General features: G+C 43.9%; 1 protein-coding gene across 1 annotated transcript in view; it reads left to right on the forward strand.

Annotated features, from left to right (window-relative positions):
- The window catches only part of LOC105431615 (protein Fe65 homolog), a 146,881-nt gene that overhangs the window by 126,989 nt on the left and 5,704 nt on the right, over positions 1-14,188 (forward strand). Inside the window, exons 5-12 of the mRNA XM_011645915.2 lie at positions 9,067-9,234; positions 11,624-11,853; positions 12,595-12,713; positions 12,812-12,924; positions 12,999-13,197; positions 13,408-13,535; positions 13,740-13,745; positions 13,850-14,100. Coding sequence (XP_011644217.2) covers positions 9,067-9,234; positions 11,624-11,853; positions 12,595-12,713; positions 12,812-12,924; positions 12,999-13,197; positions 13,408-13,535; positions 13,740-13,745; positions 13,850-14,100 — 1,214 coding nt within the window. The remainder of the gene's footprint in view (positions 1-9,066; positions 9,235-11,623; positions 11,854-12,594; positions 12,714-12,811; positions 12,925-12,998; positions 13,198-13,407; positions 13,536-13,739; positions 13,746-13,849; positions 14,101-14,188) is intronic.

The following is a 14,188-nucleotide window of genomic DNA, read 5'->3' on the forward strand; positions in this document are numbered from 1 at the left end:
GTCGTAATTATGTAATAAGCGTAACAAAATAACGGAGCCCGCGGTCCGGATTTGCATAATAACTCGTCCCGGCGAAATGGCCGGCACGAATCGTCGCTCCGGGCTTAAATCCGCGTCGCGCGTGCGCTCGTGTTATTTAACGCGAGGATTTATTCACCAAGAATCTTTCACTTCTAATCCCGCGGTGGCGGTGGCGGTATTAATTGCTGACAAACTTAATTAATTTGCGGCGCCTAAAGGCGCGACGCGCTCAATCGCTCCGGTTCACTTGGCACCGTCGCAACTTTACGATCTCTCGTAATATCCGCACGGTTTTCCCTTTCCTCCGTCGGTTGCGGATAGTGGCCGGGCTGAACGTGTGTCTGCTTTCCATTAACACTCGGAAAGCATTAGGTGATGCCGGTAATGGTAATAGAGGCTCTAAGATAACAGCAGGTGCACAGATACTCGCCGACGTTTCCACCATGTAGAGATTACCATCGCCGCTTTTAACGCGTCGAAAACATTGACGATATTGTTTTATATCGTCATTTGGCGAACGAACGCCCCACTTGTTTCTATTTTATACTAAATTACGGAATCACAACTAATCGTTTTGTTTCGCGAACAATCGAACGCGGCTCGGGTTGACAACGAATTTAATTGCTGTCGTCCGGCAAATTGCATATCGAATTACTGCGAGGTACATCGCGTGAATTGCAATCAAATCCACCTTTTCTGTTGACAACAAGTTTTTCTGCCGTTTTATTTTGAATTAACTCTATCTGTTTGATTTGAATTACAATGAAATCGAATGAATTCCTTGATATGATGACAATTGAAAAACTACTACTTTTATTTTTTAAAAATTATACATTCGATTATATTGTCTCATTAAGATTTGAAACGAACGCATAAATTGAATAATTTAAAAAGCGCTACTGATGTTGGGATTTCAATTTCAGTAATTTGTCCCGTGATTCGCGCGTAGATTTCAAGCGACGGTCGTTAGAGAAAGTCTTGACGATTTTTAAAGCAAGCCTCTCGTCTGCCGCAACTTTTCCACGCGCGATAATCGTCGCCTCTCGAGACGCTCTCGAGACGGATATTTCTGTCCTGACCGCGGTGTCGCCGCACGAACGAAACCTTCGAACGCTGGAGAGAGACCTTCGGGCTCTATAATGGTACACGGACACGAATGAAAGAAGACATCCGGGTGGTCCATTATCTTGCAAAATGTGCCGCGCGACTTGGAAGTCGATCGACACACGGTGAATGTAATAATTATTTTGTTGCGACGCGAATGTACAGGGTGGCGCAAACATTGCGCACTCGAATGCCACATGTTTCGATAGGATCTCTACGATGGTTACAGACATCCATCTATACGTGTGTTTCTCATTGGAGTCAAACGGCGTTCCTTCTAGTTTCGCTTTCGTCGTCTATAGCTGAGAGAAAGAGAGAGAGAGAGAGAAAAAGAAACGAAAGTGAGCGATGCTTTCGACACCCAGTATACGTGAGTCTGTCACGAGCGTTTATGTCGGCGCGCGACCACGCCTCAGATCGTATCTCGTTGCCCTGAATGGCCAGTTAGAGATTAGACCGGTAGTTATCGATGATCGAAACGCTCTGGTTGCACAAGTGTCTCGCCTCGCTCAAAATGAAATGTTACCAGGAGTTTTTTATCGCTACATCGCGCCCACGGACAAAAGCCGAGCGAGACGGAGCGTTTCGCCCTGCGTCAGAAATTAATCTCAGGTTTTCTTGGCGCTCTTTATAAGTCGGTTGCAGGAGGAGAAAATAAAAATAGAAAACGCAGGAAATTGTTCCCCTAGCGTGAATATAATATTAGCCGGGCTATATAAATCTAAATGGCGATACACTTTTATCGATGACCTGTAAAGACTTCATCTCCAGAAGATGGACGTTTGATGAATAGAAACGTTTGTTCGCCGGGGCACGGATCTTTCGCGACAGAGAGAGAGAGAGAGAGAGAGAGAGAGAGAGAGAGAGAGAGACCGGGGAAAAGATGCAGCCGCGATAACGTGAAATATGAGGAAATTACGGTGAAACCGACATCACGCTGCCGAGTCACATGCATGCGCGCGCGACGCGTCCATAAATCCCGGAAATGGAATCCCCTCCTCTCCGGTCGCGTACCGTCTTCCGCAAGGACTCCTTTTTCTTCCGGGACACCTCCTTCTCTCTGGTAATACCTGCAGGACGTAATCGGTGATCCTGGGAAGTCGGCGTGCTTGATAAGTCCTCCCACGTCGGGCTTTGAAAAAGCTCCGGCAGTCTGGAGACCGAAAAACGGTTACGGAGAAAAGGAGTAAAAGAGTAAGAGAGGTGAAAAGAGAAAGAGACAGAGAGAGAGAGAGAGAGAGAGAAACGGGAAATGATAGAAAGAGTAATGTCTGGAGAGGTCTTGCCGGATTGTCCAGCCGTTGGAGATTATCGGGCTAAACTGAAATCCGGGGCGAGGACACTCGTAAACGCGAACGAATCATCCTGTCCAGGATGCAGGGTGTTCCCTGCGACGGCAATAGTTTCGTCCTGGAGATATATGCCGGGAGAGGGACTAGGGATTCTAGCGATAATAGTCTTATACGGACGTTAAAAAGACCAGTGAGATCAAATCCTCGCATATAATTCGCGTATAAAAAATGATTCTGTTGAAGTTTCGAAAAATTTGATCAGATCTGAAAATAATTTCGTGTAGCCAAAAGTTATTATGTGAAACGTATGACGTAATGATAGTGGAAAAATTTTTTATATTCCAGCAATCACTTTGAACATTCTACGTAATTATTTTGGCATTTTATAAAAGAATTGTTTTTAAATCTATATTTCTGTACGAATTTTTAGATATTTCAAACAAAAGTGTTCTTTCCGTGATGAACGTCTCGCGATTTTCCTCGTGCGTCTGTCTCATGCAATTTTTGTCTCGGAAAAGGATTATCGTTGCCACTATTACAATTTGTAACGTTGTGTGAAACGCAGAACGCGCTCTATTAATATTCTATTGATCCCGAGACATTTAATATTCACGCGCTTATTAGTATTCGATATCGCGGACGGAACCGCCGCGGATGCAATCAGTCGGACATCAAATATGAAAAACACGATGGTGCCGCGAAATAAAATGCAATCCGGCGCAAATCGATATTCGCGGCGCAAAAGCAGTCCGACCCCGAAAAATATCGCGCATACATTTCTTTTTTCTTGAAAAAAAAAAAAAAAAAAAAAAAATCTCGATGCTTTAGACGCCGATTCGCTTTTGATCGTGTTTTATCGCTGGAAGGAGGGATTTCAAAGAGAGAGAGAGAGAGAGAGAGAACAGAGTTTTCGAATTGTATAAAAAAAAAGACTCGTAAAGCAACGGCGAGGGGAGACGGGCAAGCTTCTCGATGTATACTCTCGCCTCGAAACTTTATTAACAGCATCTCGCGCAGATTCCGCGACGGAACCGACCCGCGGCCGATCATAAAGCTTTACTGGCTGCGGCTGGTACGTGAGAGAGAGAGTGGAAAAAAAATATCGTCGAAAAACACGCAATTTATAATAACGTCGTAAAGGTCACGGTCGTAGACCGTGAGGGTTTCACGATGGTGGCTCGATGATGAAGCGATAAACGCCCGGTAAGCGTCTGGACTTCGGGTAGCAAGTGTGCTCTAACGCTCATTCCCACGAAATGATGAAACGATCTTGTTACTCACAATATAAACAGGTTTTAGTGGCGATTTGCCTGGGTTTGTCTTCATAAGGCGGGACGAATCTGCGATCGCATAGGCGCCGGCTGAAGGCGTTAAGCGTGAAAGGCATTAAATCGCGGAGTACATGAAGGAAAATTAGCGGCGTAAACACACGCCCCCTACGAAGGGGCGAAATTATGCAAGTGGAGATTACCCCTTGTTAAATGCGAGATTACCCTGTTTAAATTGCGAGAATTTTCAGAGGAACGTGGCATTTAAAAAATTCATCTAAATACGGATTAACGCGAAGTGAGAAATTCCTCGACATTATTATGGCGACCGTGATGAGACGCTATTTTCTAGCCGAGAACGGCGATGAAACGGGAAACGAGCACTATAGTTTACTGTGCCTAAAGCAGGACTAGCAGGACTTGTATATGCCACCGTCTAATAAAGTCATAACTCGTCCGATAAAAGTTTTACGGTCGTAATAACATACCGAAATTTTTTTCGCGTTTTTGGAATCGATAACTCGCCTATAAATAATCTAATAGATAATAATTTGTTGAGCAGCATAAATTTAAAATTTTTACAATTTTTATAATTTGTCTTCGAACAATGTGGAAGCGAAGGCGATAACTATTTCGCAGAAAATAAAAATAAAACGTTGTTGATTCAATCCAATCTTATTCCAGAAGTCTTTCTCACGGACGTGACTCATGTCAATTCCTTTCATGAATCATGGTTATTTGCCGATTGAATCATTTATCGAAACATTCTTGTCCGGACGTCTAGATCGGCGTCTTTCAATCGTCACCCGACCTTGCTTTCAACGCTGCGAGTCTTGGGAACTCGGTTTCTTGATTTTTCCTAACGAACACGCAGAGGTAATGAATAATGCAATGTTAATTCCAAACTTGATAATAAGATCCGCCTTCCAATTTGCTGTCATGAGATTTCCAGCTTGTATCTCTCCTATTCTTCGTTCGTATACAACTCGCTTTACTTTTTCAGTTACGCGTATTTCATTTCACGCTTTGGCGGCATGAAAATTCATCGATTTTGCGGTTAGCGATTTTTTTGCACAAAATTGTAATAGTTTAATTGTGAAGCTGTCGAATATATTTCGAGAAACCACGGACAAGCTCTCTGAAGCTCTCGAGACTTCCTCCCATCGCATCGGCCAGAACTTAATTACCTTAGCGGACTGTATGCCGCACCGCCAGCCATTCGAAGGGTGAAAGGGCCGAAGGGAATACCCCCTAGCTTCGACAAGGCCTAACTAGCGATCCTACGTATTCTAGATAGCCAACTTAACAATAACAGACCAAGCCTATAGCGTCGTAATATAGCTATCATGATTTTTTTTCGCCAGGATAGGATAAATAAGCGTAAAATTCCCAGCGTGGATTTTGGTATCGATCTATTCACTCGACTGTCGATCGTCAGGACTTCCAATCCATCGGGATAATCTCCGCGTATAACACGATTGCCCAAACGCTTCGACAAAGTCGATCTCGGTCAATCAGCCAGAAAAGACGGCAAAAATGACGGCGGCTTCATCAATACCGCAGCGATCTGTATTGCTCACTTGTAGTGGTGTATATTGTGTGCGTGCCTGCGTGTGTATATCATGTATACGCGCGCGCGCGCGCGCGCGCGCGTGTGTGTGTGTGTGTGTGTGTGTGTGTGTGTGTGTGTGTGGGTACGATGGTAACCATGCGCTCGAAATGGGGTGACGTTGGCGGGTGAGCGCCGCACAGTAGTCGAGGGTTGTGCCGTGAGGCAGAGACGCGAAGGGTGGGTTGGGTGGTTGCTGGTAGTGTGTATTGATCGAGCGAGAAGAGGAGCAGCCCAGTTCTCTCTCTCTCTCTCTCTCTCTCTCTCTCTCTCTCTCTCTCTCTCACTGCACCGTATTCCGCGTGGACGTCCACCTACCTACACGATGTTTCGGCCGTGCGCCACTTTTTCCTCTCTAAGCTTTCTCGCTTTTTTTCCTCTGTCCCTTTCCCTGTTAACTCCCTTCGCGCAAATCACCCCTCGCTGATGTCCACGTCACGGTCGATCGGCCGTTGTTTCTGCCGATCGACAAACACCGACAGCGAATTACAGACACCCAGGAGGGCCAATACACCGACCTCCTCGACACCGGTGCAACCTCCACGTTTGTCTTCCTCCCCGTGTCACTCTCTCTTTCTCCCCCATCCCATGGTGAAACATTTGTCGGATTCCATTAATAGAGAAAAACCGATCGTTGCTATGTGGATACACCGACAGAATGCAGGGCGCGTGAAGGATCGATGCAGCACGAATCTCCAAAGGATCGACCTTCTCAAAAGATGAACCGTTGCTATGTTACGACGTCAGTAATTAATTTTCTCTTTGTGAATATTCTTGTTTTTTTTTCTTTTCTTTTCTTTTCTTTTTTTTTTTTTAATTCTATAATGTCTTTGTGCTTTATAATTACGGAAGTGATTTCTTTGTCTCGTGCCTCACCTGACGATTTAATTCGCGCTTCTCTGAAAAGGGCCGTGATTTATGACGATAATAATGTAATCAAAAGATAATGATCCACGTTCTCGAGCAGAAACCATAAAATTACGAATACTGTAATCATAATAACGGCGAGATAGACACGGAGCGGAAAGAGGGGCGACTTGCCGGTGTAATTTACGGCCCAGCCAGGTGCGTCAGAAGTTGCTCACCTTATGACCTAATTGGGTTTAATTACATCTGGCTGAAAATTATGGCGATGCGCGCGTAATACGCGCCCCGGCTAGATTACGATTACCATCCTCGTGGCAGTCGATTTAAGTTTGCATTGTAATCGGTTTACCTTTACTCCTCGCTAGCTGACATAATACCCCCATTGATATCCCATTACATTGTATACGAAAAAGAATTTTATTCAACTTTCAATTCCGCCGGTGTTTCTCTCCTTTTCCCTGGTATATCTCGTGTCGCGAAATGTCGCGTTTTATCGCACCGCCATCGATTCGCGGCCATCCGAGACAAATCTCAGAGTGTTTCGGTCACTCTAGCCGACCGCATCGTCGTCGTCCATCCGGATGATTGTTGATCTCACGATACTGTGTGAGCATCAATCGATCGCGAGATGCAGCCCGGTGTCAATAACCCGATATTCCCCGATGCTGCTGTCGCAATACCGCCAATCCCGAGATTAACGGTATTAATAATCGATCCCCCGCCTGCGTTATCGCGAACCGAGTTAGCGTACCTCCAAAACGAATTACGTCAATGCATCAATATCGCGATTTCATTTCCGATAAAGCGCTCGTCGGTCCATCCGTCCGTCCGGTCGGCCCGAGCCGGATACGATATTACCGGATTAATTAATAACGCGTTTAATAACCGAGCGCGTCACGCCGCTCATAATATTTGTAATTCGATAAATCGGGCTGCGGCCCGATCGCCGGCGGGACCGACGTATCCGAATTCCGGAGAGCCGGACAGAGTGCAACGATACCGAAAGAATTCCTCGGATATTAATCGACAACCTGGCCACCGATTACAGACACGTCCAATGGCTCGTCACCCCGTTGCCGTGCCTTGCAAAATACGAAGATACTCCCCTCCCCCTCGCTTTTTGAAACTCCTGGCAAATTTTCAAGGCATCCCTCCAAGGTGCCATTTCTAACCCACATATTTGCGCGAAATTGTGTCGTTTGGCTTTGCGTGTCGTCATCGTCGCCGTCGTTCGCGTCGCCTCTTTTGTAAATTCAATTACGTTCTGCTCTTTTTCTTTCTTTTTTTTTTTTTTACGGAGACTGTAAGGCTTCCAGAAGTTGCGCCGCCGCCACGATTTATTCGCGACGTTCTCGCGCGAGTCTTCTCCGAATCACGTTTCGTTTCGATATTTTCTCGACGTTGCAACACGCGAAAAAAAGTTTGAAAATTTCTTTTCGAGCACGTAGCAGCACGCGCGGTTCGTAGCGTTTTCTCTCGGTCGCGAGCGACCGAGAGAAGTAGGTTCGCCAATTAGCGGCACGTACGTGAAATTATCGCGATTATTATCGGGTAATTAGCGGAGAAGTCGGAATACCGAGTGTGTATCGATGCGTTCGATTCCTAACAAAGATTATATAACAGACGTGATGCAATAACGTAACAATAACTCAGACTTAATAATCGTGCAATCCTCGTCGAAGAAAGACCGCTAATATGAAGAACATCTCGAACAACATCTGCGATCAAGAAAGTAGCAGAAGGGTTGAACAAAAGGGAGGGAAGTGACAGATGTCACGCAGCTGCACCTGCGAAATACAATTTTAGACTGCCAACTAACGAGAATGTACTTTAATAATTATTTTATTAAATCGTAAAATTTCTATAAGAATAATAGAAACATTTTGATACTTATGATAGATTTCTTCATTATTTATAAAAAAATTCGATCTTTCGATGTCTTTATGAAATCACGATATCCGTTAAATCGATGGAAAATAAAATTGCAACTGTACGATTATACTAAATTTAAAACTTAAACGGGGAAACGATAATGCCATTCTCCTTGCGTAAACATTTTTATTCCCGCTCGTCCTAAACTTTTAGCATCGAAGTCCCTCGAACGAAGTGAATCAAGTCGACCTCGATACCGAGGAAAAGTTTCCGCTTACGGGCTCACGTAGCCGGTTATAATCCCGGCGATTAAAGGCCTCGAAGTCTAGAATCCGTATTCCTTGAGTATGTTCAAAGGGAACGGTGGCCCTTAGGTACCTTCTCTAATGCCCGAACGATACTCAGGAGAGGCAGCTGGCGTTAGTCAGCAAACCGCTCGACTAATCCCTTAATTACTTCGACATGGTTAGCGGCCCTGTACTAACCACGTCGGTGCCTGGCACTGTTCCCCGATCGTTAATTAAAATTTCTCTACCTTGCAGCCGCGCGCAACCCCCCATTCGTGAAGAAAGAGTGCGTGCACCCGCGGCAAAAGTGCAGTCTCGGACCGAATGTTAACCGAATGTTAAATTAACCCGTTTTAACAGCGTTTGAAATCTCGCTCGAAATTATGCCGCGCAACTTGTAGTGAATAACACGAAATAAAAATGTTAATAAAAATTATGATTTGACATGACGATTTAAGTTGAACCATTGAAAGTTGTTAATTATTTAAGAATGCTTGCATTCCTATTCTATATTTTGCTTTAATTAACAGATAAATGCATAAAAGGAATTGGAGGCTCAGCTTAACCCTTAAATGCTCGAATAATGCTTTGCGACGAAGTAAGAATATTGAAATGATTTGCGTGAGACATTTAAGGGTTGATAAATGAATGAGCGACATCCGACATACGATCGCGACAGGCATTGTCATTATTGTCGCTGCGATACATTTCACTTGTAATGCGTTGTTTGAACAATGCTGATTCAGGTACGGCTGCGAGGGTGTGGCGGAGTCCGCTCTCGTCGACGACACCCTCAACGGGAATCCCCGCTCGTCGTCCTCGTCGTCGTCGAGCGCGATCCTGCCTCAGTCTCACGCCCTTCAGTCGGGATCCGCGGGATCGATCGACGCTGCGGACACTTCCGGGTCGAGAAAGTACGTACGAACGCACCTCCCTCGTGGTCTCGTGGCATATCCAACTTCCCTTGCAGATGATGATTCCGCTTGCCAGTATCGTCCCGTCGCTTCTCTCTTTTGTATGCCCAAGTTGTTGCTTTTATTTGTTTCGCTGTGAACAAACGAAATGAAACGTCCCATTCTCGCATACGGACAAGTGTGAACCCCCCGCGTTATTTCGCGTTGTTCACGATGCCGGTTCACGGATGTGGCGAATGGATGAATATCCACGAGCGAGGGAAATTCCGGCTGGCATCCGAAAGACCACCAACATTTTGCTTGCTTTGATTTGAACCACGACGTGTATCGCATGTTTCCCACCACGAAAATCTACCTTGTCGCGCCTGTTGTAAGAACGTTGGATTTACTTTTGGAATGCACGATTTGATCCCGCGATACGCGCGAAAAACGACAATACAAGAGAATGCGTACCTCGAGACACAATTTTCCACAATTTTCTCCGCTTAGCTTCGCGAATTTCTATCTACTTCCGTGCGACCGTCGATCTCGCGCATTAGAAAGTAAAATAAAATTTCGCGTCCCGCCGGTAGACGTCGAATTTGTCTCTTGTATTACAAAATAAAATAGAGGATAGAAACGTTGCTCTTGCCTGCACAACTCTTGTTTTTAAAAATTCTGTTCACGATAAAAGCGAATAGCCAGATCGCGAGTGTTGGCTCGTATCGAATCTGCTTCGTACTCCGCGTGAAATTATTATTATGATGATAACAATCTCATATTTCGACGTTATTACAATACGTGATAAATGAGCTATGATGAACAGAGTTCTGAATGATTGGGAACCATTGAACTGTTTGTTACTTAACATTATTACACATTGTGTAAAACCGAACGTAGATCGAGCAGCAAACGCGAACAAACACGAACGAGCATGATTGCATTTATCAATATTCAGTTGCGACCAATCGCGTTCGGACTTCTAAAATTTCTCTTAAACTCGGAAATTATTTCGCACAACGTTCCGGTTACGTTCGACGTCTCTTTCCCCTCCCTCCGGATGTGCGTTTGACAGACACCTGTTACAAGATCTCCCCTCGCCACGATTTATCCCCTGGTCGTTCCAACTTCGCGCGAGGCCTTCAGCCCCTCCGGCGAACGCGCACGGTACATAATTTTACATCATTTCTAACTAAAGCGAAAACGTAATTTCTCCTCGCCCTCTCGCAAAGGACGTTTTATTTTACAGCCGCCGTAAATAATCTCCTGCTGGCCGGCGGCCTCGTGTCGCGCCAGCCCCGGCTTCGATTAACACGCGAGGATTTCTCGTGGTTGAGCGATAACACGGGAGGGGGGAGGAGGGGGCGATAGTCGGTGAAGGATCGATGGCGGTTTACGAGCGAGACGACACGGCCGATCAGACGATCTAACGAGCGGAAATCAATTTGTCGTATCGCGGTCGACGATGTAGCCCTACGGCCGAATGCCCGAGGAAACGGCCGAACGATTCGAGCCCGATTCGAGACGAACACGGCCGGACAATGACGCGATAAATCAAGCCCGCTTATTTCGGCGATCGTGATTCGCCATGAAATGAAATTCGTGGACTGAAATTCCTCGAAGTCACGCAAGCGCGATCACAATCGCGCTCTCGTCAGAAATTCCGCGATATAACGCGACGAGAGAAAGAGAGAGGGGGAGGAGGGGGGAGGGGGAGAAGAGAATTTCAGTGAATAACGTCGTCGCGTGTGACCGCCTCGTGACGCTGCAAGACGAATTTAAACGAATCGAACGCAGTCGAGCATATGAGAATTGTCGTATTAAATAAAATTAAATGCGGAAGCGGATTGATAAGAATGGACGATTTCTTCGAGGTCTTCGCGTATCGTCGTGATGGAATTTGTAGCTTGCACTGTATATTACTGCTGATTTCCTTGTTGAACAAGTAAGAGCTGCGATTCCCTGTTTCTGCTGCAGTACTTGCAATCAGTTTGTACAGTTGTAATTTTCACAAGATTTACATGCCAGCTTTGATTTTTATGTTTTTGTATTTATTAAAAATGCATGTAAAAGATGCGGAACAAATTAAAACACATTTACAAACGTACGTTCTAAGTAGATTTGGAGAAAATTTGCTAAGCACTTTTTTTACGCTTTTTTTTTGCGATAGTCGTAACAAAAAAAAAATGTGAGTGCGCTTACGTTTGAACGTGAGATAGCCAGACGACACAGAGACATCTCTAAAGGACATCTACGTTCTCGAAATCTTCCTTAGAGACGTCTTTTGGCCTCTAGACTTTTGTGTTGCTTGAGTACTCGGTGAATATCGCGGCGATAGCACGATCGAACCTCCGAAATGAACCGAGATCCCCGTTTCTTGACCCTGGTTTTTCTTGGCTTTGCACCACAGTTATTGCGAGAAACCCGACAACGAGACCGCAGAGATGGGCGGCGTGCCGCACGTGGAGGGTGGCTTGAACAGCGAGCTGTACGCAGTTCCGGTGAAACGGCGACAGCCGAAGGACCAGAAGAACAATGCGATTTTGCAGAACAATATCCAGGAGAAGCCGGCGGACGTGGATAGCACCGATTCCGAGGACAAGGACGAAAATCTGCCGCCTGGCTGGCAGAAGCACGAAGGTAAAGAGTTGCGCCAAATAGGAAATAAAGGACAGGATTGTTTCGGATAAATGACGCGATTGCTTCATTTTCGTTTCCAATATGAATCTGCTTTTAATTTAATTTAATTGCTATGATTGTTTTAAGAACACATCAGGAAGTGATAAATTCTTTTGAGAAATTGTGTAAAATATATTAATTATATATTCAAATACAAATGGGGTGGAAAGGTGAAGGGGAAGGTAACGCGAGATGAAAATTTTTCAAAGTTCCATCAAATTGTTTTCGAAAATCGAACATTTTCTTGGAAGTTCTTGGATGCTCGAACATGGCGATCGATAGTGGAATGTCGGAAAAAGCTCGTATTTAACGCAGCCATGCGATTATCTGACCATGATAGAATGGGATGCGATTTTCATATCAAACCGGTATTTCCGGAAACGTGGCAGAGATTTAGATAAATACTCGGTAGAAAAGAAATCGCTGAAGTTTGAGATAACGTAATATAAAAATAAACTCAGTTAAAGATATTTTTTTAATAGACGGAATGTTTGCTTCTTCCAATGTTTGCTTCTTCCAATATTTGCTTTTTCTCTTAGACTCGTTACTTCAATTTCCTATATTTTTAACTTTTATCTTTTTTAATTAGTACAACAGATAAAGTTTGAAAATTAGTATCAATCATTTTAAGTGGTATTTTAAATAATAGCTTAAATAATAACTTCCGAATTTCATTAACGATTGATCGGATGTTTATTTTAGATGAAAATGGACCCTATTATTGGCACGTTAAAAGCGGAAACATTCAGAGGGAACCGCCGGAGGCTCCTCTGCATTCGAAAACAGAAGCGCGCCGAAGTCTCGTCAAGGATAATGACAGCGTGAGTAAAATATCCTTGAAACATGTTATTAATAAAATAATTATTAATAAAAATTATAAAAGTTATAGATATTATTGTTTGCAATTGTAACGTTGCAGATAAACAATTTTCACACTTTGAGTGGCATGGTGAACACGGTGACTCGCAGCAACACGAGCTCGGCTCTGGACCAGGAATTGGAGAACAAGAGAAAAGTGGAATTGGCGCTCAAGTAAGCAAACGTATCTCCGATTGTTTTCTGCGGCGATCGCTATTGATTGTACCTCTATTTGTTTATTTCTTCAGACGAAGAAGCTATCCCGCTAGAGCGGACTCCGAGGGCAGGGATAAACCAATCAGATTCGCCGTGCGATCTTTGGGTTGGACGGAAATCGCGGAAGAGGATTTAACACCTGAGAGGAGCAGCAAAGCTGTCAACAAGTGCATCGTGGATCTCTCTCTCGGTAGAAACGATCTTCTGGACGTTGTTGGACGATGGGGCGATGTAAGTTTCTTTTAGAAGTAGATTAAATCTGCATTAAATAGATTAAATTAAGCAATTAAATTATGAGTCTAAAATACACGATATGACTTGTAGAAATATATTTAAAATTTGTAAAATATATTTAGAATTTTTAATTCCTCAAATAGTTAGCGATTTCAATTTTGCTGCGCAGTAAACACGCGATGAAAGATATATTACGAAATATTTCAGGGTAAGGATCTATTTATGGACTTGGACGAGGGTGCGCTCAAGTTGATCGATCCGGAGAATCTCACTGTACTAAACACACAGCCTATTCATACGGTTAGAGTGTGGGGCGTAGGAAGAGACCACTGTCGGTGAATAAATTATTAATTAACTCTCTAATTAATTAAAGCACTCAATTTCTTTTCGGAATTCACGGCTTTTAAAATATTTAATTTTTAGAGACTTTATTAATATTAAATATTACATTATTAAATATTAAATATTAAATATTATATAACTAATATATTTATCATTTTCATGAATGTCTTCTCTTCTTTCGGACGGATTTCTAACAGCGAAAGGTGAATATGTAATGATATAGATTATTATGCGATATGAAAAATACCATTAAAATGAACATTCTCAATTCGATAAACGTTCGATTCTAAATCCGTATTACTTTCAGGGACTTTGCTTACGTGGCAAGAGATCGATCAACCAGGAAACACATGTGCCATGTGTTTCGTTGCGACATACCAGCGCGCACGATCGCAAACACACTCCGTGACATTTGTAAGAAGATAATGATCGAGCGTTCGCAGCATCAGAATCTCGCGAAACCGGTGGACATTAACGGCCGGACGAGTCTCGCTACAAGACCCACGAATCTGCCTACTGAACATCGACGCTTCCACAGAAACGGTCAGGCACTAGTCAGTAAGTAGCCAGTAAATAAATTAGATCTTTTGTTTTACTATCCTTTTAAAAAAGTATTTATTGCGTGGGTTAATTTATAAAAAATATT

The sequence above is a fragment of the Pogonomyrmex barbatus genome, unplaced genomic scaffold (genome assembly GCF_055798465.1).
Source record: "Pogonomyrmex barbatus isolate J1 unplaced genomic scaffold, ASM5579846v1 scaffold1, whole genome shotgun sequence".
NCBI classification, from domain to species: Eukaryota; Metazoa; Arthropoda; class Insecta; order Hymenoptera; family Formicidae; genus Pogonomyrmex; species Pogonomyrmex barbatus.